This window comes from Paroedura picta, chromosome 5 (assembly GCF_049243985.1).
Source record: "Paroedura picta isolate Pp20150507F chromosome 5, Ppicta_v3.0, whole genome shotgun sequence".
NCBI classification, from domain to species: Eukaryota; Metazoa; Chordata; class Lepidosauria; order Squamata; family Gekkonidae; genus Paroedura; species Paroedura picta.
Window position 1 is genome coordinate 102,588,214 of NC_135373.1, and position 23,780 is coordinate 102,611,993.

At 45.4% G+C, this 23,780-nt stretch overlaps 1 protein-coding gene across 1 annotated transcript; it reads right to left on the minus strand.

Annotated features, from left to right (window-relative positions):
• Window positions 1–23,780, minus strand: NCF4 (neutrophil cytosolic factor 4). The gene is made up of 10 exons (XM_077339619.1): window positions 23,487–23,780; window positions 22,142–22,226; window positions 18,575–18,728; window positions 13,267–13,337; window positions 11,435–11,562; window positions 10,277–10,334; window positions 5,906–6,004; window positions 5,013–5,143; window positions 2,820–2,885; window positions 1–367 (listed from the first exon to the last, which is right to left on the minus strand). The coding sequence occupies exons 1-10, from the start codon at window positions 23,516–23,518 to the stop codon at window positions 163–165; spliced, it is 1,029 nt and encodes a 342-aa protein (XP_077195734.1). The 5' UTR covers window positions 23,519–23,780; the 3' UTR covers window positions 1–162.

Here is a 23,780-nt window from a genome sequence, read left to right on the forward strand (position 1 = left end):
TGTGGATTCTTTTTGTTTTTAATCAGAGACAAGGTACAGGAAAATATGGAGAAGGCATCAGAAATTTGCTGTCGTTGCTGATTGTTGGATGATGATCCTTTTTGACTGAAACAGAACGAATCATGAAGATCACGGGCCTTTCTCTGTTTGCGTTGGGATGGCCTATCTTGCCGGGCTGGTGTTGTAGACGGTGTAGTCGTCCTGCTGGGTTACATGCAGTTTCCATGGGAAGATGTGTTTTGGGAAGACTGGCCTGTCCTTGCACTGCAGCACCATCAGCACAACGTCCTCATTGGAGAGTAAACGGATCAGATCCCCCTCGGCATCACGATAATTGAGGGCAATATCATCACGGCCAAATTCTCGCCTGGAAAAGGGAAAACACACCGATCCTCCTGACACTGAAAATCATGCTGTTGAGGGTCTAGCCAAATGTTACGTCCCCATCTTGCCTATCCTCTATGCCAAGAGTAGTCAATCTGTGGTCCTCCAGATGTTCATGGACTACAATTCCCATGAGCCCCTGCCAGCATTTGCTGGCAGGGGCTCATGGGAATTGTAGTCCATGAACATCTGGAGGACCACAGGCTGACTACCCCTGTAATGTACCTCCAATGGCATACGTAGCAGACATGTCGTCTTAGCCACACTTAAAAGTTGCCAATCTCCAGGTGGAACTACAGCTGATTTCCAGGCTTCACAGATTGATTCACCTGGAGAAAATGGCTGCTTTGGAAGGTGGACTCCATGACATTATGCCCTGCTGAGGTCTCCCCCCTCCCCCCAACTCTTTCCTTCCTAGGCTCTGCCACCAAACAGCCAGGAGCGTACCAGCCTGGAGTTGGCAACCCTGACCACACTTGGGGTTCTCTCTGTGTCTGCCCAGATGCTCGTCTGCATTGGACTCACTTCTGTGATGCTATCTCACGGTTCTTTTCAGTCTGGGGTTTGCTTGTTACTTCCCTCTAAATCAGTAGTACTTTTAGAACTGTGCTTCAGCATTTGGCCACAAGGTGGGGGTGTGTCAGGCTTGTCCCTGCTTTGTATCTTAAGGCCAACCTAATTTTTTTTAACCTAAACATTTATATGAAAGTATTTGGCTGAATAAATACATATACTTGCTTACATATATGCCTATTCATACATCAAAATATATTATCAACATTATTATCTTCATACATTTATATATATTTTATACACATCATTTTTACACATGGATGAAACATACAAAGGTGACATGTGATGCCTTCAGGTCATTTCCACTGTGGAATACAAGCATAATGGACAAAGGCCACAGACTGGTCAATATTAACTCCATCGTACAACCTCACTGCTGTATACACATGGGGGTGGTTCTTATATGCCGCTTTTCTCTACCCGAAGGAGTGTCAAAGTGACTTACAATCACCTTCCCTTTCCTCTCCCCATAACAGACACCCTGTGAGGCAGGTAAGGCTGAGAGAGCCCTGATATTACTGCTCGATTAGGACAGCTCTATCAATACTGTGGTGAGCCCAAGGTCACCCAGCTGGCTAAATGTGGGGGAGCAGTGAATCAAGAAGAAGAAGAGTTGGTTCTTATATGCTGCTTTTCTCTATCAGAAGGAGTCTCAAGGCGGCTTATGTGGGGGAATCCCACCTGGGGAATCCACCAGACTAGAAATCGGTGCTCCTAACCACTACACCATGGGAATTCTTGATAGAAAGCCAAGTACAGGGAGGGCATGGGGGAGAGAGAGGGGAAGGGGTCCCTTGAAGGCAGGACCCCACAGCAAGACAGACTCAGCCATTACAGCTGCACCCAGGGAATGAACTCATAAAGCTGTCCTTCCCCTGATCTATCAAGATCGTTCTACTGCATTCTTTCACTGGCAGAGGAACCTCAGGGTTTGGGGATGCAGAAGATTGGTCTTGGGACCTTCTGCATGCCAAACAGATGCTCTGCCACTGAGCCCCCACCGCTGAAATGTTGAACATCTGCCTAGGCTTTCATGAGAACATGCAAGAAGGCACCAATAGCTTGTGCAGCTGAGTCCTCTCATTTGTGGCCTTCTCAAGATCTGCAGCTTGATCATTGTTGGGTGTGGGTAGAAATCCAATACAGCAATTTTGCTCATGAGAAACTTTGTTAATGAATGTAGGACCAACAAAGAAAGGGCAGGGGGACTGTTCTGTTTAAAGTACTTGGTGAGGACAGGCAGAACTGATAGTCCCATTTTAAAAACAAACCCTGAATGTCATAAAATTAAAGACTGCAAGCTCACAGAAATGGATCGAGCCCAACAAAGATATGCACCGATATTAAAAATACTGATAAAGACAGTGGGGAAAGGGAAGGACAAAGACCAAGGGCCCCGTGGAAAGGTGATGCAATAAAAGTTAGCACTAATGAATACTTAGCGAGCAATCTGTTTAATGAAGTGCTAAGTGTGGCATTAAGAATTGGAAGTGGAGGGCAGATCAGGATAGGACATGGTATTAAGGAAGCACCAGACAAGCTAATAGCAGCGTGAGCATGACTTGCAAAGGAGGCTGCAACAGCATGACAAATTAAGGTGCTACAGACTGTTACAAGTTCCATAGGGGAGCAGAACACTCCACTTGTCAGGAGGGGGGAACCCAGCATCCTTCTTTTCATCATTTCTGTTTAAGGGAGCATGGAAACAGTTGGGCTGCTAGCAGAACAAAGCCTTTCCAGACACAATTGCAAAGGGGGATGAGCATTGGGGGGGAGGGGACCTGAAAAAAAAGGGCTTGGGAACAGGAAGACAAACACTTCCAGCATGTTCTGGAAGAGAGCTGCCACACGTGTGCTTTTACCTTATTAGCTCCATGAGATCTTGGAACAATGGGGTGCTGCTCAGATCCTCTTCCACGGAAATGTCCCTACCGAAGAAAAGAACAAGATCACCTCACTGGACACTGGATCAAGAGAGATGTTAGGAGATCGGTGACCGGATCCTCCCCATATGTTAAATATGCTAATAGAAACAATGTTTGTTGTGGGGAGGGGAGGGGAGTTGGATCCTGGGCTTATTCTGCACACAATAGATAATGCACTTTCAATGCACTTTAGAAGTAGCTGTTCCGCACAGAGAAATCCAGCTGCCAAAGCACATTGAAAGTGCATTATCCTATGGGTGCGGAATGGGCCCTGGTTGTGCTCCAGAGAAAAAGGGATGTTAACTTTTCCCCACTGTGTGGTTTTGCTGTCTAAAACTTAGACACATACACTCACACACATTCAGTGCTATGGGTTTTGTTTTGATTAGTGAAACCCGAGCTGCTCAACCTGGATCTAAATCAGTCTCTCCCCCCACAGCTTCTATTAGCATTTTAGGACCTGATCTCAGAACTCCAGTAGCTTGTCTAGCTTGACCCAAAAGTCGGGTTGACATTGTACTCTTTGAAGCGAGCCACAAAGGGCGCTGCTGGTGTTTAAAGGCCCGATATTGTCCATTTCAAATGGCTCCTGCACACTCAGATGGCCCTGGGCTTCCCCACCATAAAGACGGCAGGGGCCATTTTTAAAAGATTGGCCCCCACTTCCGTGTTTATGGTGGGTGGGGGCATTACTATAGCCTGATTTAGTCTTGTGTAATGAGAGAAAATGTACAGTCCCTTGGTGAGCCAGCTTCGTAGAACGGTAGATTCTAGGGGCTTTCCGCACCCCTTCAAAATCGCACAATGGTTGCCAATTGAAAACGCTACTGATTTGCCATTATGCACAACGTCATTGACAATCTGCCACATACCTGAAACCGATCCGCAAAAAGCGCTTCGTTGTAGCGCTTTCAGGGAAATCCCCAAAAGTGGATTCACCCTCCGGAAAGCGATACACTCCTGCAACCAATCTGCAACACTAGCGGGAAAGTTCGCCATTTTTTTTTCTCCGAGCGAGCGAGGCTCAACCCACCAGCGAGCCTCCGTTTAGAGGCTTCCCCGGCTTCAGTTCCTCCCCAGAGCTGTTTAGTCACTAAGCACAAACAACAGAGAAGCCCATTTGCTGATGTATTTTCCCTTTATTTTTCACACTGTTTTCGGCTGAAAATCACGCCCGTGGGGGAGGGGGATTTCTTTTTTCACTCGGGAGGAGCGTGGCAACAATGAAACGGCAGCTCAAACACACCTGCAAGCTGGATGGGTCTCTCCGTTGCAACGAATCAACACAAATTCGTTGCAATGGGTGTGTTTTTTTTTAACTTTCTTAAAGGGAAAGGAGCTGTTTGGGAGCATGCTAACGGCCGCCCATTGGCTGCTTGACAGCCAGAGGCAGGACGAGCTTGGCAATAGCGCTTCCTTTCTAGCGATTTTTGCCGAGACCGGAAGCCTGTGGGAAACGATACAAAACGCAACTGGATTCCACTACAAAGGCAGGTATGCATAATGACAAATTCCACTATTTTAAATGGCAATTTTTCGTTCAGCAAACAATTTGCTACAAGGATCCCGGTGCGGAAAGCCCCCTAGTCTGAAGAAACAGGTTTGATTTCCCACTCCACAGCTGGCTGACCTTGGCCTTGTCACAGTTCTCTTAGAGCTGTTACTGCAAAGCAGTTCTTTCCCAGCTCTCCCAGCCCCACCTACTTCCCCGAGTGTCTGTTGTGGGAAGAAGAAGGGAAAAGTGTTTGAGTAATGAAAATCAGGGTATAAAAACCCAGGTTTCTTCTTCCTTGGTGATGGAAAATGCTCTACAATCAGACTCTTGCAGAGGTCCTGGGGTTCACAGAGGGAGACCAACCAGGGTAGTCTGTCACTGCCTGCCTCCCTGCAGCCCCAGCCTTCCTGGTGGTCTCCCACCCAAGCACTAACCAGGGTCACCGCAACAGACTCTGGTGGAGAGAAAGACGGAGCCAGGGATTCATCAACAATTTTCACCACTCATTACCATTAGGCCCCAGAGAACTTACAGACAGAAAGGGAGTGTTTTCTTGAAGTCTCGCTGGACCTCAAAGCTTCTTCAGACTGGCAAAGAAATGAAGAAGAGCAAGAGAAAGGTCTCACTGGAGTTACCTGATGGAGCTGAAATTGTCACCATGGTGATAGCAGCGTAGCCAATTGACAGGGTCCTCTTCTTGTGGGAGGTCTTTAATGATGTCCACAAAAGCACATGGGAAAATGCCAGTGGCATCTCGGACCGTCCCCTGGGAGAAGAGATCAGATCAGAATATTGGCAAAATCACTAGATTCCCAACCTGGGAGAAGATGAATGGGTCACACATGTGGAAAAGATTTAATTTGGTGAGGGCTGTCACATGAGAACAGCAAAAAGGGCTGAGATATCGGATGGCTTGCCTTATAACATCTATACCAGTGCTACTCTCTTAAAGAGAGCTTCACAGAGATCCTCTTTTGCAATTCTCACTATTATTTCTACCCCTGGCATGAGGTCTGCCCCTCATGGAGACTTAACAGCTACCCTGATTGTTTGGCAGCAGCTGTTTGAAGGTGACAATCACTTGTCCCACCAGGCAAGGTCCTTGCCCACGTTTCTGAAATTTGGGGCAGGTGCCATATTAGGAAACTGCTCAGAAGAGCCATAGGTGACATGTCAAAGCCACATGTCTCAAGGCACTGAGTGAACATCACTGATCTACACAATGCATGATGGCAAGAACAGCACATTCCTCACAGAAGAGTAACTAATGCTTAGGATGCACCTCTATTTTGATCAGGCTGTTGAAAGAACAACTGAGTTACAAGCACCCATCTTGTATTTCATTATCATACTGAGATTCCAGACAAAATTCAGCCATTAGAATATGGAAGATCTACATTTAGCATGTGCTGTGCCTTTGTGTTTTCATCCAATAATCGCAATGAAGCTAAGCCACCCGGTGAGAAGTGGCCACCATACATTGGACAGGTTTTGCAGACTCACAATGAGATTAAACCATGACACTCACCTCAAACCAATTTTTGTCCACCTTGCTTAGTAAATAGATCACGTCTCCCTTCTTGAAGTTCAGTTCCAGCTTACTGGAGCCAGTAAAATCAAAGAGTGCCTGAAAGAAAGACATCACACCTTGGAAGATCAGGGACCTGAAGAAGTAGATCCGGTTCAAGAAAATAAAGTTTGTCTGCTTGGGAATGGAGCAGATTGGGATGTTAATGCAGCCTCAGAACCAGCTGAGCCCAACAGCCAATGCAGTGTCACAGGGACTGACGGGTTAATACCTGGGCTGGACCTGAGGACAGTGGATGTGGGCTCACCCTCTGCCATCACTGTGGCCTAGGTCTGAGCTAAGAATCCCCTGAGGCACTGCAGGGCTGCTTGGCTCAGCTCTGCAACCAAGGAGCTGTGTTTCAGCTTCATAAAGCTCACTGCAGACGATGCAAATAGTGACATCATTGCCAGGGAAGAAGGAATTTTATTAGATCCTTTATAGATTCAGGCAAGGGAGTCATGGTGGATTATGGGGCTGGGCAATAGATTTTTATTCTGGAGGCAGCAGAGCCCATCTTTCTCTTAATTCGAGTGGGACGAGAGCCCTACAGCGAAAGCCGCTAGGAAAAGACACAAGCCGTACAGTCACATGCAAGTATTTAGGGGCAGGTCTACACAATGCACACGGGCAGGGAGGCATTATGATACAACTCAGTAATGCCAGATCTTGGAAGTTATGCATGGTCTGCACTTAGATGGGAGACCACTAAGAAAGACTCTGTAGAGCAGGAGTAGCCAAATTGCGGCCCTCCAGATGTCCATGGACTACAGTTCCCATGACCGCTGGCAGGGGCTCATGGGAATTGTATTCCATGGACATTTGGAGGGCCGCAGTTTGGCTACCCCTGCTGTAGAGGAAGATGATGTAAATCACTTTTGTTTCTCAGTTTCCCTGAAAGTCTCATGCTGGGGTCACCAGTAGTCCAATGCAACTTGGTGCCATTTACATATATGCCAGGGTTTCTCAGCCAGGGTTTTATGAAACCTTCGGGTTTCTTGATGGCCCTGGAAGGGGATCCTGAATGGGTGGGAGTAGATTAATTTTTAGATATTTTAAAAATTTCTTAAACGTTTATTGGGTGATATGATCATATATGCTCATGTTGACATGCCCTTCCTTCCCAAAATGGCCAATGATGGGCCTGGAGGGGGTGGGAAGAGGAAGGGTCTTCAGGTGGGCATGTGCATGGCTCTGCTTCCCAACCATATTCTGCTCAATCGCACCACTTCTAGGGTCTCTCGAAGCCTGAAGAATGTCTCAGGGGTTTCTCAATGGTAAAATAACTGAGAACAAACTGCTGAAGCTTTACTCTGCTCTGGCTCGGCCTCACTTGGAGTCCTGTGTTCAGTTTGGGGCACTACTGTTGAAGAGGGATGTAGACAAACTGGAGCATGTCCAGAGGAGGGCAACAAAGATGGTGAGAGGTTTGGAGACCAAGATGTATGAAGAAAGGTTGGGGGAGCTTGGTCTGTTTAGCCTAGAGAGGAGACGACTGAGAGGGGATCTGATAACCATCTTCAAGTATTTAAAAGGCTGCCATATGGAGGATGGAGCAGAATTGTTCTCTCTTGCCCCAGAAGGACAGACCAGAATGAATGGGATGAAATTAATTCAAAAGAAATTCTATCTAAACATCCGGAAGAAGTTCCTGACAGAGCGGTTTCTCAGTGGAACAGGCTTCCTCGGGAGGTGGTGGGTTCCCCATCTTTGGAAATTTTTAAATAGAGGCTGGATAGCCATCTGATGGAGAGGCTGATTCTGTGAAGGCTCAAGGGGGTGGCAGGTTACAGTGTATGAGCGATAGGGTTGTGAGTGTCCTGCATAGTGCAGTGGGTTGGCCTAGATGACCCATGAGGTCCCTTCCAACTCTATTATTCTGTGATTCTAAGCTATAAGCATTCTGTTCTAAATCTTAACTTAAAGTTGAACAAGGTAATGTTCAGCTGTCCTCTACCATTTTCTGTCATCATGAGCTTTGCCAGTTCATTCATTTTAAACCAAATCAACCAGTTTCTTTTTTTGAAGGCTCCTTCCCCCACCCCTGCAAGTATTCAGCAACTTATTTCAGCAGTTCCAGCATCCAATGATATTCACACCTGAATGAATTGTGTTGTGTCTTTCTGTAGCCAAAACCTGCCTTCTTGCAAAGACCTTTGCCCGTGTGGACAGCTCCTGCAGGCATGCCCCCTCTCCCACTGCAAAACTATGCAGCTCTGCACTCACTGGGGCCACCTGAGAATGGGTACCAGGAAGAATGTGCCCATAAATTCAACTAGCAGGTACGCTCACCACTAAATTTTAAAAATGAGTCCCCAGCAGACACGGCCATATATTACAGGATGCAAAAGTGCCTTGAGAGAAGCCACGTCCTCAGCCTCCATGCTGCGCAATGGACAGTTTTAATTTGTGTGTGCCATTTAATTACCGCTACTTATTCACACAATTAAACACCCAGTTAACAATGTGGCAACTCCAGCTTCATCTTTAGTCTACACATCTGCAAAATGAAATTAAGTCTCTGCTTTGTCTGTGGCTCAGCCTAAACGATTCAGGCATCACGGGGACATTTTTCCTTTTCACGCAACATATTAGTTCATTTAAAAGATTTACTACACGCCTTTGCCACCTCAGTAATCTACCTCAATGGTTCAGGGATGGCTTCCGTGATCTTTTTAGCTCATGGCAATTAGAATGCTTGCACTGTGCTCTCGGGGAAGAAAGCTTTCAGGATCCACTGGCCTTAGAGCTCTGATTCCAGGTGATCTGAAATCATTCTGGATTATCAAGCCATCTGCATCCTCTCCTTTCAAAGACCTGGCCCCTACTACTTCCTTTAGAAAGCTTGCAGTGAGTTATGGGTTAAAACCTCAAACACCTGAATTCTAGACCATGCAATGCCAATTAATATTGGAAACCAAGCAAATCATGTAGCAAGTAATCGTGTCAGCATCTCACACGCATGAATATGATAAATCACCTTGTTTAGACTAATCAAAGAGGAGTCCAGTGGCAACTTAGAGACTAACAACATTTGTTTCAGGATGAGATTTTGTGAGTCACAGCTCACTTCTTCAGATGCTGTGGGAAGGAAATAAATTGTGTATTTCTATAAGGAAAATATCTGGAGGGAGAAAGAAGGAGGAGAAGCTGGAGAAAAGATAACTGCGTGGAGCCTGTCACATCTCTTACAAGGGTCTTTAAGGAGCCACTGAACTTCTGTTTTGTTTTGTCACAAAGAGACTATCAGGAGTACCATCTGGAATTGTCTGGAGTACACTAATGTCTATCTCCCATTTCTTCCAATGTGCATGGAATTTCCCTATATTTTCCTTACAACAACCCTGTGAGGATAGGCTGGCAGGCAGTGACTTGCCCAAGGTTACTCAGCTTCATGATTCATCTGGATTTGAACCCTGGGTTTCCAAATAGAAGGGCTCTTTTACATTCTCATTTTCCTTACTTGTGTGTTCCTATTGCTTTAGGTTTTTTCTTTTCTTTGCAGCATATGTTTTGCTCCCTCTAATGGTTGATTCGGTATTACATGACTTCATGTCCGGCATATTTCCTGCACTTTAAATCTGGAAGGAAATAAGCCAGACATGTGGCTATGTAATCGAAATAACCACTAGAGACTTTTTCAACCTTTTGAAATATTTTTCAGGATTTGAGGTACCAGGGAGTAATGTCAGCTGACCATACCTCCCTGCCATGCCCTTGGAAATGAGAGGAGCCTCAGCTGGCAAAAGTTTAAATGGCCAGGGTCGCTCCCCTCCCCCCCTCCAGGCCCATCAATGGCTACTTTCAGAGGGATGAGTCAACCTGCCAAAATAAGGGTGGAATTTTTAAACTTGGAGCTGGAAATGGCAACCATAGGGTGTGAGGCCTCTGGATCTCCCCAGCTGCCATTTTGAAAACCCCCATTGATGGGTCTTCATGGTACCATATGGTACCACAGTATTGTGGTTGGAAAACCCTGCCCTAGAGGAAGAAAACCATGTGCAGAAACATAATCACCCAAAGCCATAGGGACATATGAGCAATGAAAATGAGAATGTGGAAGAGCCCCAAGTTGATTACAGCTGCATTCCATGGCAGTTATCACATACTTCCTCAGCACTGCTCATCTTGGGAGAGGTGGATTCCTCCATAAAGCCTTCTCAGTTCCCTTCTGCTTCTAAACATCTTCACACAAGTGAAGTCTGGCCTCCCTGTTTTGAACAGATTGACTAATGCAGAGTCTTTTATCATGCAGATCTAAAACACTATGTCTTTTGTTAATAGACAAAGACAAGCTTGTGTGTTTTGTTCAGCTCTGGGTAAGATACCTACCTCAGCCCGTGGAGCTGCCAATCGATCAAAGCCCGGTTCCTGGGGAGAAATGCTTTTTCTGTGATGAAATAATAAGGAGAATAATTTTTCATCATATCCATTCAGGAAAGGTTAGGAATCAATAGGGGTAAATTAAATGAAGATATGTGGCACAGTGGTAATGCTTTCCATGCAGAAGGTCTCAGATTCAATCCTCAATATCTCCTGATCAAAGGGTCAGGGAGACCCAGTCAGATTACTGACCTTGACAGACTAATAGTCTGATTCAGCTATATGTGTAAACCAGGCTTTCTCAACCAGGGTTTCATGAAACCCTGGGGTTTCTTGATGGCCCTGGAAAGATTTTGCAAATGGGTGGGAGTTAATATATATATAATTTGTTAAGCATTTATTGAGTGATATGACAATATATACCCCCAGTGATGGGCCTGGAGGGGTAGGGAGGGGCCCCAGGTGGGCATATACACAGCTCTGCTTCCCAACCATATTCTGCACCACCTCACCACTTCTGGGGGTTCTTGAAGCCTGAAGAATGTTTCAGGAGTACCTCAATGATAAAAAAAAAGTTGAGAAAGGCAGATTATTTCTGAATAGCTTGTGTGGTTGGGAAAGGTTGAGAAATTGCACTGCCAACTGGCTAGTTTTCCACTGGCAGGACCAGTCCCCCCCCCTTTTCTGGCCAGCTGCAGCTTTTCTTCTTATAATGAAGAGAATAGGAGAGAGGCCAGTTGTAAACTCTTCATCACCATTTAGGGGGAAAGAATTTATTGTTCTGAGCCATTAAGAAGACTCACTCAGGCCTAGAACATCACACTATGGCAGGGATAGTCAACCTGTGGTCCTCCAGATGTCCATGGACTACAATTCCCATGAGCCACTGCCAGAAAATGCTGGCAGGGGCTCATGGGAATTGTAGTCCATGGACATCTGGAGGACCACAGGTTGACTACCCCTGCTCTATGGGACCTCTACCACAGAGACTGGGGAAGTCACTCAACATGGTAGTGCCCCGTTGCGCAATGCTACCCCTCACCATGATCTGCACCAACAAGACCCTCCTAGTCCCAGTCACAGAACCAGCAGCTAGGACCATACTTTGCCAGATCTGTGCCTACCATAAGATAGCAACCAAGAAAGGAAGAAAAGGAGGACACTTACACTCTTCGAGTGCGTGGTCGAAGCCTTCTCAGCCCCGAAGGTGTCTGCTCACTGTCAAAGGGTGACTGATAGAAAAACAGTCGGACATCTTCATCCATCAGAAACCAGACAGGTAGACTAAGTAGTTTCTGTATTGAGAGATGGAAACACATAAGTTTTCAACAGAAGAGCTTCTCTCTCATGACAGATTGATTGATCTAGAAAATGTTTATGCTGTCTCTCCAGAGACTTATTTGAGGTAACCTATAACTGATAAAACAAAATCATTAAAACAGAACCATTAAAAACCAAACTGTCAAAGACTCTCAAAGCACAATAAATGAAACCCAGTCACCTCACTGTCAGGATCAGGAATCTAGTCACTAGCCAGGCTGGAGAGGGACAATGGTAGACTTCCCAATACTTTGGTTCTGTGTGGCTGAGTTAGCACATCAGCTTGTAACACATTCTCTGAAGGTGTCATCTTCCAAAGTTATAAAATGAATAAATTCCTATTGCCTTCTATTTTTATTTTTATTTTTATTTTTATTTTTATTTTTATTTTTATTTTTATTTTTATTTTTATTTTTATTTTTATTTTTATTTTTATTTTTATTTTTATTTTTATTTTTATTTTTATTTTTATTTTTATTTTTATTTTTATTTTTATTTTTATTTTTATTTTTATTTTTATTTTTATTTTTATTTTGCCTTTTACTGACAGAGCAACAAAGCTGGTCTGAAATTCTACAGTGAAAAGATTCAAGAGGATCTTTCAGCAACTATGAATCACACACACCTCGGTGTGTTTTAATATATGGTAAGTAGAAGAAGGTTGGTTCTTATATGCCACTTTTCTCTACCCAAAGGAGTCTCAAAGCGGCTTACCTTCGCCTTCCCTTTCCTCCCCCCACAACAGACACCCTGTGCGGTAGGTGAGGCTGAGGGAGCCCTGATATCACTGCTCAGTCAGAAAAGCTTTATCAGTGCTGTGACTGGCCCAAGGTCACCCAGCTGGTTGCATATCGGGGAGCGGGAAATCAAACCCAGCTCACCAGATTAGAAGTCCACACTCCTAACCACTACACCAAGCTGGCTCCAAAAAGCTGACTAATGGAGGAGCCATTCTTCCTAAACTGAGTGTAAAGAGAAGGAGAATGTGGCAGATAAAATGTTAGGACCAACAATGTGATACTGAACAGTTCTATCCTCCAAAGTCCTTTGAAAATAACTCTAGGATTGCACTCTGAGTCTCTTACGAAATATCTGCACAATGGACTTCAGAATTGAGAATTTCCAGGGGATCCTAGGAATTGTAGTTCCACAGCAAACACTTTTACCAAACTATATATCCCAGGATTTTTTTAAGTGAATTGTTAAGTGAATTTATGTTATATGTAACACCAGTTCAATGGCACAGAACTTGGACATGAAGTCAAACACACGCTGCAGCCAGCAGAGGTATTGCACCCGCATTTAAACACAGTAATGTCATTATGCACAGATTCTGTGCATACAAGCTGAACCACAAGGAATAGGGGATCCCAGATTGTGTAAATTTCTTTCTTCCCCCTTCCTCTCCCTTCAGCAATTTCAGCTACTTTTCATTTTCTGTGCCTCCTTGCGCCATTGGTCAGCTTTTTGTTAAGTGAACAAAGTCATATTTTTCTGTATACTTAGGTAGCTCCCCTAGTACCTAGAGCTCTCTGTCTGCTCTGTGGATGGCCTGGTTTTGCTGCTTGCATGATCACAATGGGTAACAGCCAGTTTACTATTAAGAAACAGTGATGGCAGCCCTCTGCTGGAATAACCAACATGTCCAACATAAACCCAGCTTGAACGTGAACCTTTACCTTCATGTAGGTGTTGAGTATTGTGATCCGGCTCTCTGCAATCTCTCTCTTTGCACCAACATAAACTTTCCCTGGAAAGCACAAAATTAAGAGAACTGTTGCCCTTGAAAGGTAGCAGAAGGGAGTGAAATGGGAAATATGATTGTTAAAGGATTTGTTGGTATTAACTCAGGGCTTTCCTTGAAAATGGTCGCATCCTGACTGCTTAGAATTCTGCAAGGAAATTTTTTCTTTGCCTCATGGAATTAAAGTTCCTGGTGTTCTCTAGCTCAAACAGAGTCGTAGCCAAGTTGGCTGACCGAGAGAGGCAGTATATAAGTCTAATAATAAATAAAATTAAATAATTAAATGACAAAATTACTGTTAAAACAGTTTTAATCTGTAGCGTGGCTATTGCTTAAAAAAATATAATAATAATAATACATTTTGATTTGTATCCTGCCCTTCCAAATGCTCAGGGTGGGTAACAACATTAAGACATATGCAAAGATACAAGGCAGGGATTCCTGGCATCTTGTATGAATGAATCAGAAGCACCCAGCTTTGAATAACTAATCAGCTGGATCCAGCCATCCATCTGCAACTGCAGATCGTCCCACTTCCCACTCATCCGGTAAGCCCTTTTACCCTAGAAAGTGATGCAAAGGTCAAAGAGCTGCCAACTCCAGATTAGGAAATGCATGGACAGTCCAATATCCAGAACATTTTTATGGGGAGGGCAAATAAGTACATTGGTGGTGAGCACAGCATTATTAATTTACTTTCTTATGAATGAGCCACGGTGTAGTGCAAAGTTTCTACATGGGATCATTCTACAAAAAGGTCAAGCAATAATCTATTTTGGTTAGAACCAAGTATCTCAATTCCTTCATTTACACATGATGAACACAATCTTGTAAATGCATGAAGATCCCCACCCCCCTGTTATCCCACTTACACTTTCATGGGCCAAATGGCAATCTCCCCTCCCCCAATGTATCTCCATAGAAGTGTCTGTTTCTTCCTCTTGAGCATGAAATGAAGCTTTGCTAACAGAGATCACAGAAGAAGGTTCATGTTTTTTATGGATCAGAATCACACAGAGCTGGAAGAGACCAGAAAGGGCCATCCAGTCCAGCCACCCACCTCAGAGATTTAGGGCATTTATGCACATCAGTAAAAATAATGTTTTTTCAGCTGAATGGCAAAGCGCTAAATGTTATCTCACTTCCCAGCTATTGCTCACCTTTTCTGCTCTCTCGCCTTGTCTGCTGCCATTTCACGTTTCTTACACTCCACATGTGGTGTTGAAATGGCAGAAGAGAGCAATGTGCCTTATACACGACTTTCTTCCACCTGTCAATCAATCCAGGCAGCCAATCCCCTTCTTCCATATTCTATAATGGGAATTTCACCATTCCCACATTTCCTGGGGCCTAGGGGCTGTTAGGGTTTGAGGTAAAGTCTCCAAACTTTCAGGGTAGCTCTGGGAGGCTCTTCTATGTCTCCTCTCCAAATTTCAGAATGATTGGTCCAAGGGGTCCACATATAGGGGCTCCTGAAGAGGGTGCTCCCATCCCTCCATTATATCTTATGGAACGGGTTTGTATTCAGTACAATATTATCCTCTGCTTACATACTGCTCTGTTCCAAAACCTTTCCAGAGATTGATGTTAAATTGACTAGGTGGTAGTTGTTGGGGACTTTCCCTCCTCCCTTTAAATATGGGGACCCCACTGAACCTCCTCCAGTCCACTGGATCTTCCTGTGCTCTCCAGGACATCTAAAGGTTCTGAGATTTCCTCTGCCAATTGTTTCAACACTCTTGGATATAATTCATCAGGCCCTGGAGATTTTAAAGTAGCCAAATATTTCTGCACAACCTCTATCAATTCTATAATTTATCCCTTATTCTGTACTCCATTTTACCCTAGTTGAATATCTTTCTCCTTATGAGAAAACATCAAAACAAAGAAAGTATTAGATACTACTGCCTTGACATGTCCTGTTAGCATGACACCATCATTTCCACACAGCAAACCTACCACTTCCTTATTTTTCCTTTTGCTACAGACAGCCCAGGAGGGAAATGAACTCATTCTAGGCCTTAGTTTTTTTTAACCATCTGTCTACGTTTCTTGGCTATTTTTAAATTACTCCTTGGTGATTTCCTCCTTTTTCCATTTCATGTAAATACCCCTTTTAGATCTTAACTCATATAGTCATTCCTCTTGCAGTCTTCTGACATCTTCCATTCCTCTAGTTCATTGAAACTGAATGGCCCCTTTGAATCACATCATCATCCATTGAACTCACACACATACACACATCTCTGGTTGGGCTCCAAATAACTTGCTATAAGAATTTAAGAATAAATTTAGGCAATCAGATTGGAATGCAATAGGGTTATCAACCTCCAGGTGGTCCTTGGAGATTTCCAAGAATTTTGTTATTCCAGGATAGAGAGATCTCCTGGAGAAAATGACAACTTCAGGGGATAGTGTATATTCTATTATACCTGATTAATGTCCCTCTCTCACCAGGCTCCATCACCGAAATCTCCAAAAATTTCCCAACATAGAGTTGGCAACCCTAGTAAGGCAACCCTTTTCTTTTGCAGCTGCAATCTGCCCGGCATGTAGGGAAAGGGCACCATTTTTGCTTCACACAGATGGGAAGAGAAACTGGGAAACTACAGATATGGAGATTGACTGACCATCCTCCCTGAGCCCAGTTAAAAGAAAAGGCAAAACTGCTTGTGGTGCAAAACTCTTTTCCCTCACCTCAAGTGTTTTCAAGGGCCAAAACAGCTGCATGGGCACCAGCGCACACTGTAAAATGGTCATGAGTTCACTTGTGAAAGGCTGCTTCTGCCACCCACCCCCTCTGAATCCAACCACCTTTGAACACTCTCCATTTGGGCTAAAATAGAGCAAACACCCCCCCCCCCCCCCAAAAAAAACAACCTTTCCACCATAATGTTACTGGTTACCGGTTAGCTTCCAGATCAGGTTTAAGATTTGGGTTCTTAACATTAAGGCCATCTGTGGCCTGGGCCCTGCATATCTGAGAGACCACTTGTCTCCTCATGCCTCCTGCAGGGCTCTTCGCTCTGCGGATTTGAAACTGTTGGTGGTCCCTGCCCACCCCACCCCACCCCGGAGGCAGACCTGGCCTCAATGAGGGCCAGGGCCTTTTTGGTCCTGGCCCAAACCTGGTGGAATGAGCTCCCAGAAGAGTTCTGCAGGGCCTGTAAGAGGGAACTCTTCTTCCAGGCATTTGTTTGAGGCTGGGCTAAAAAGATCAGATCCTTCCGTATATAGGCCCTATTTGCTGGTTATCTGGGCAGGAGTTTCCTCTGGAGACAGTGGTTGGGGGCTGTGGGTGGCTGCGGTCAGGTATGCAAAGAAGGGAGAGGAGTTTTAGACTAGTTTTATCACCAGTGCGTGGGATTGTATATTTTTCTTCTGTTTTATGTGATTTTATCATTTTACTGTAAACCGCCGCAAGCCGGCATAGCCTGGGAGTGGCGGTCAACAAATATAATTAATTAATTAATGTGCTATAGTGCTGCAAATCAGAGGAATCTATAACTGGTATGAGTCAACAAACTAAGGCAGAAAGAGGACTGCAGCACATGCTTCAGAGCAGTGGTCCCCAACCTTTTTATCACCGGGGACCGGTCAATGCTTGACACTTTTACTGAGGCCCGGCGGGGTTGTAGTCTTTTGCCGAGGGATGTCGCTGCCACTGCCTGAGCCCCTGCTCCACTTGCTTTCCCACTGTGCCCCTGACTTCCCGCTGCCCGCTGGGGGGCACTGCCAGCAGTAGCTGCCGAGAGGAAGCCCCACCCATGGTGGCCTCTGGAGAGCACCAAAGGTGAGCCAGCAGTAGAGTGGCAGGGCAGCCCCTGAGGCAGCAGCCGGGGAGGAGGACAAAGAGGAGCCACGGACCGGTACTGACTGATCCACGGACCGGCACCGGTCCCCAGACCGGGGGTTGGGGACCACTGCTTCAGAGCACAGCAAGAAGCAAAAGACAAAGGGAAAGTCTGGGAGGGAGAACAAGGGAATGAGAATCTCTCCCTCATTGGCAAAGTCAGGGAGGGAGACAGGAGGAGGAAAGGAAACACCATCTCTCATTGGCAGAAAACCCCCACTGCTGATTGGAGAGTCATGACCAATAATTAGTGGGGCCACCTTCCAAAGTAGCCGTTTTATTCAGGAGAATTGATCTCTGTCTGGAGTCCACTTGTAATTTTGGTAGATCTCCAACCACCACCTGGAGACTGGCAGTCCTAGGTGTTGGTCTTCGCTTTGGATGGAGGTCTTTATTGCAGCTTGAAGTTATAGGTGTTTAGGGAGCTAAAGATAACTCTTCTGCATCACAAAAATGATGTGACATAAAATAAATATCCTAATGATAAATATCATAATGGGTAGTATATCTTATTACAGAGAAATGTGGCTAACATTCCCTCACTCCTGATAACTGTACTTCTGTGAGTGAAACGTTATCAAATGAAGAGTGGCCGTACTGAGAGAGGAGGTTTCTGTTGCACCTTATGAAAAGGAAGACCCAGCGCTGAATATTTTTTGCTATCTGCAATAAGCTTTTGCACGTATGATTTTAAGCTTATGCTGATCCTTGATTTGCAGTTTCCTGGGTTTGATCTGAGTATTAGCTCTTTGGGGAAAATAGATGCCCAATGGTTAGTGCGCTATAAGAGAATGCTCGGGTGCCAGTGGCTCATGCTCCTATTTTTGAATTACAGGCCCCAACCAGGAACAAATATTATGGGGAACAAGCACTCCACACTTCTGCGCAGTTGGGCTAGAACACTGAATTAACACACCCGCTTCCCCAAATTAGGCCTATCTCATCCTGTCCGTCATTTAAAATCCAACTTTAAGAAACATCAGACATTGGTGCAGGAAATCCAAAGTGGAAACTTACCGCAACCTTCCAAGTTTGCAGAAGTAATAAACAGAAAGATATTGTTTTGAAGTGACAATCATATAAAGGGTATCTTCCATCAAAGTGGAGTACCAAAGATGATTATTACTCATTTTACTTGCCCTTTGTGCTATTGCCCTATTGACTACCCTGCTTGGAAAGGCAGTTTTAAGGGAGGCCAAACTGCACATTGCATTAATTTAACCAGTTGGGTCTGGATTTTATGAACTCAACTTGCTTTCTCTGTAGACACTCACACATGGAGCCATCTTATACTGGAGCAGACCATTGGTTCACCAACCCAGAATGACATATGATTAGGCTATCTAGAAAGCAAACTTGAGCATGGGATCTTAGAGCCCCTGCTGCTTACCTGGCAGGATGGGAAGTGTACAGGTGAAAAGGTTGGTTTTGCTTCCAGCACCATATCTTTCCTCTAGCTTGCCATGCAGGTTGTAGAACTGGCGGTAACGGCGGAAGATCATGTACCTTCCCCCACCTTTTGTCTTCACCTCAATCACAAACACCTGGAAGGGAAGAAGTCCTGAGAACTAAATTCATTCATAAGGAACTCTCGGAGAAAGGGCCACAGCTCTATATTGCATGTAGAAAGAGACACATTCAGTCCTTGACATCTTCAGTTCAAGATCCCTGGCAACAGGAACAGGAAAGATCTCCCTCAGCCTGAGATTCTAGAGCAGTCAACCTGTGGTCCTCCAGATGTTCATGGACTACAATTCCCATGAGCCCCTGTGAGCAACCGCTGGCAGGGGCTCCTGGGAATTGTAGTTCATGAACATCTGGAGGACCACAGGTTGACTACCCCTGCTCTAGAGAACTGATCTCAGAGTAGATACTGGAGGGCCAGAAGGGCAGGGATCCTAGTCTGGTACAAGGCATCTTCTTATATTCTAAACATGGGCCAGAAAAAAGAAGACACATAACTGTTTTATGTTTCCCCCCCCCCCTAGAGATTGTTTTAATGTCTCCTCTCCAGAGTTTCCTTGTGGCAGCTTACATTTAAGGAGATAAAAAGGCCAAGGTTGGTGGCGCAAAATCAGGTACAAAAAAACATTTTATTACTCAGTTAAATATCCCGTAAAATTCCCTACATGTTTTGCCAATACATTTCATCAGAGGAATCTGTTTGTCTTTCAAAAGTTCTTTTTAAAATAGTATAGGGTCAGTAGGTAATTGTAACTGAACAGCTTTACTATAACCACTCAGAGCCGTATGGAAGGGCGGTAAAAAGGTAAAGGTAAAGGTAAAGGTAAAGGTAAAGGTAAAGGTAAAGGTAAAGGTAAAGGTATCCCCTGTGCAAGCACCGAGTCATGTCTGACCCTTGGGGTGACGCCCTCCAGCATTTTCATGGCAGACTCAATACGTTTAGAAGAAGAAGAAGAAGAAGAGTTGGTTCTTATATGCCGCTTTTCCCTACCCGAAGGAGGCTCAAAGCGGCTTACAGTCGCCTTCACATTCCTCTCCCCACAACAGACACCCTGTGGGGTGGGTGGGGCTGAGAGAGCCCTGATATCATTGCTCGGTCAGAACAATTTTATCAGTGCCGTGGCGAGCCCAAGGTCACCCAGCTGGATGCATGTGGGGGAGCGCAGAATCGAACCCGGCATGCCAGATTAGAAGTCCGCACTCCTAACCACTACACCAAACTGGCTGGTTTACCCCCCAGCAAGCTGGGTACTCATTTTACCGACCTCGGAAGGATGGAAGGCTGAGTCAACCTTGAGCCGGCTGCTGGGATTGAACTCCCAGCCTCATGGGCAGAGTTTCAGACAGCACGTTGCTGCCTTACCACCTTGCACAAGAGGTGCATGGAAGGGCGGAATAAAAATAATAAATAAATAAATAAAAATTTTAAAATCCTAACGCCCAACTGACTTAATCTCTCATTTAAACCAGGATTTCCTTACTTATTACACATTAACTAGTTTGGAAAGATGAGAGAGACTCTCAGTTCATGCTTTTTTTCCTTCCATTCAAAGTATTGCACAATATCATCTCTTTAGGGTCAGGGCGGCTAGCAAAGTGACAAGTTGTGAATCTATAAAGTACAATAGAACAATCCATCAGCAGGATAAAACCAGGCTGATCTTCTCAAAACACATTGCCCCTTGTCAAAGAGACTTTGAATTAGGCCCATTTTATCTCAATGCAGGAAATGAAGACACACTCTGTGCCACTTCTGGCAAACCATTTCAAATGACTAGTCCCACCACAGGAAATAGCGGCCGCGAATGAATGCGGCCGCCGTTGACGCGGCGGTGGAGCCCAGGAGCCGGCGCGGACCCAGTGACGTCAGCGGGCCGCGCCACGGCGCAGGAGGGAAGGGCGGGGCTGCTGGCCTTAAATAGGCCGTGAGCAGGCAGCCCGCTCTCTTTTCCCTCATCCACGCGTCCGGACAGCTACCCTCCCGTCCCTCCCATACGTTTTTCCGTTTTCGTCGCAGTCGCGGGTCATGCAAGGTAGGGAGCCCGTTGGCAGGGAGCCCGTCTGCGTACGGGACTCTCTGGGGTAGGGGGTCTCGTTAAGGAGACCAGCCATGACCGGGCGCGGCCTACCCGGCTGGGAGGCCAGGGGCCCGGGGCCAAGCGAAGGAGGGGCCCCATGGAGGCAGACGCCCGTGGGGTCCTCGACGGTCGCTTCCCAGGGATCCCACGGCGGAAGGAATCCCATCCTCCCGGCTGGGAGTGAGGTGCGGAGCTGGAACGCCGCGGTAGTAGTGGTCAGCCAGCCGGCTGGCAAGGCATGGGCTCCCTTACCTGCATGCGGGCCAACCCTCCGGTTGGAGGGGCCTGGGTTAATAAACGGCTGCGGCCAATTTGTTGCCAAACATGGGTCTGCGTCGTTACTGGGTTAGTCGACACCTGCTAGTCAAAAGCCTGTAGCAAAACAGACAGTACCTCTGACACAGGGGAGTGCACCAGGATAGATATTGAATAGGTATGAGGGCCATAGGCAAGAAAAGGGTTTAAAGGTAGCAGCTGACACTTTGTTTGGACCCAGAAGCACATAGGTAGTCAGCTGAGTACATGAAACCCTGGAATTACACATTCCAAACAGCTGACCCCAGGCCCATTTTGTACCAACACAGCTCTGGACATAAAGGGTTTTATCCCAAATATTAATTATAGTTGATCCACCAAAATATCACAGTCAGCCCTATCAAGACATGCTGATAGATAATCGCAACCAACAGATATTGATTGCCTTTCTCTGAGCCTGTGATGGATTGCCCTGTTATGAACTGTGTACTTTCCCTGATTACAGTTAAAGTTTACATGTTTCCATCTCATTCTCATAGAATCATTAAATCATAGAGTTGGGAGGGGCCATACGGGCCATCTAGTCCAACCCACTGCTCAGTGCAGAATCAGCCTAAAGCTTCCAGGATAAACCTACATCTCAACCTGCATTTCCACACACCATGGCCATCTGACTTGTTGCATGTGTTGATATGTGATTTTGCAGATGACCTGCCATATGTATCTGATGCATAAAATGTGATCTATAGCTCACATTTTATGCTAGAATAAAAACCTGGGTTGTTGTTTTTTAAGATGCTGCTTCCCTCTTCTCCTATCTATCCTTCAGTTTGTGGCTTTCCCCATGCGTGCTGAATAGAAATCACGGTTAGCTCTTCCTTTGACCATGAATGTCAGAATAATGACTCTCTGAACTACTTGCTTGCATCCCAACAAATCTAACTATAAGGGTGCGCTTGCTTTAAACAGTCACAGCAAATGTCAGTGTTTATTGTGAAATCTAGCCAATGCTGTAATTTCCCATTTGGAACATCCCTTTTCTGGAACCAGTGAACAAACATCATTAACCCTTAAGGGAGGCATCCCTTGCAGGGCCAGCTTCCCTTCCCCTCTGAGTGGAAACAAAGCAGCAGGTGTGGGAAGAAAAGTCCTTCTCTTACATAGTAACTGGAGAAGCCTCTCTTTTCCTCGATGTCTGCAATAGTAGCAGAAACCGCAACATCATCTGGGAGCTGGTCGTAGTCACTGAAAGGCAAGGGAGAAGATTAGCACTGCCCTCAAATGCACTGTAGTGATGGTCAAACAGCATTTGGATCTGCCCACCTTTAAGTTACCATCAAAACTTATTTTATGGAACCAAGATGGAATCCAGTGGCACCTTTAAGACCAACAAAGTTTTATTCAAGATATAAGCTTTTGTGTACATGCACACGAAAGCATATACCTTGAATAAAACTTAGCTGGTCTTAAAGGAGCCACTGGACTCAAACTTCAGTCTGCCGCTTCAGACCAACCTGTGGCTACGCATCTGAATCTTATGTCTTTGACTTAATTAAAACATTTGTAGGCCTCCTTGCCACTCAGGGTCTACTAAGCAGACAAAAATCAAAAACACTGAAACAAGCTTTACAATACATAGTATAAAAACAATTAGAAGCAAGAATTAAATGAAACAGGGATAGAGTTAAAATGCATACAGAGGAAGATGGCTTACAGATGTTCAATATAGGCTCCCTGCCATTGTTGTGTTCTGTCCTGTTTGTGTGAACCAGAAGCCCACCAGCCACACATTGTGGGATTATAATGCACACCATTATAATCTTGCGTCAACTGGACAATTTGTGGATATTCCATGTAGGTGGCGCATCTGTTCACATGACTCAGTCCATGAGTGGAAGCTGTACCTGCACAAAAAAATCTATGCCTTGCCTAATTCACAATAAAACAACTATGCATACTGAGTGAATTGTGGGGACCCAGGAACTCCTGATATGCATGGCTGACAGGGTGGGATGCCAGGTTCCAGGTGGGACCTGGGGATCCCCCAGAATTACAGCTCATCTCCAGAGTCCAAGAGATTAATTTCTATGGAGAAAACGGATGCACGGACTCTCTGGCGTTGTACCCTACTGAGATCCCAATCCTCCCCAGCCTGCATCCCCAAATATCCTGGAGCTTCCCAGCTTGGATCTTACAACTTTAGTCCCCTTCCTCCACTGGTGGCTAGTGGGGACCTGGCAACCCTACTCCACCACTAACTCTCCAGGGATTTCCCAACCCACTGTTGGCAAGTGAGTGAAAGAGAGAGGAAGAAAGAGTCTGGAAAGGAAAAGAATGGTGCAATCTTTTTAAAAAGTAAGCTCCGTGCAGATGTGTCTATATGCCTAAGAGCCATGCAGCAACCAGAGCAGTTTTTCATAAAAGTACCCTGCCCTTCAAGGAGGCTTTGCTTTCTAGACAATAGCAGGGAATAAATAACCAGGCAGAAGATTTTAAGGGACTCACCTCTCACTTCTCAGCTGCCTAGGAAGAGACATTCCTCCAGTTCCTCACAGCTGAGGAGAAAAACTGGGACAGAGAGTAGACCTTCCCCTGATCCTGTCGGCAGCACACCAGAAGGAGAGTTTTCAGAGCTCTTTCTCTCTGCTCCGAAACAGAAACACGCACCATGAATTCTCTGCAAGGCTTCAGTGGTTTCCAGCCTGCTGAATGCTTTTGTGTTCTGCCAATGGCCCTCCCTCCTCCGATTGAGGAAGTGCTGCTGAAAGAAAGGCCTTTTGAAACAGAGAGCAAGATTGC

Coding starts and splice junctions, on each gene's coding strand:
- NCF4 (XM_077339619.1), bottom strand. CDS start 23,518: ATGTCTCTTCCTAGGCAGCTGAGAAGTGAGAG. Junction 18,729..22,141: donor GAGGCTTCTCCAGTTACTAT/GTAAGAGAAGGA, acceptor CTTCCCTTCCAG/GTGTTTGTGATTGAGGTGAA. Junction 6,005..10,276: donor TGGCAGCTCCACGGGCTGAG/GTAGGTATCTTA, acceptor TCTTTCTTTCAG/GCACTCTTTGATTTTACTGG.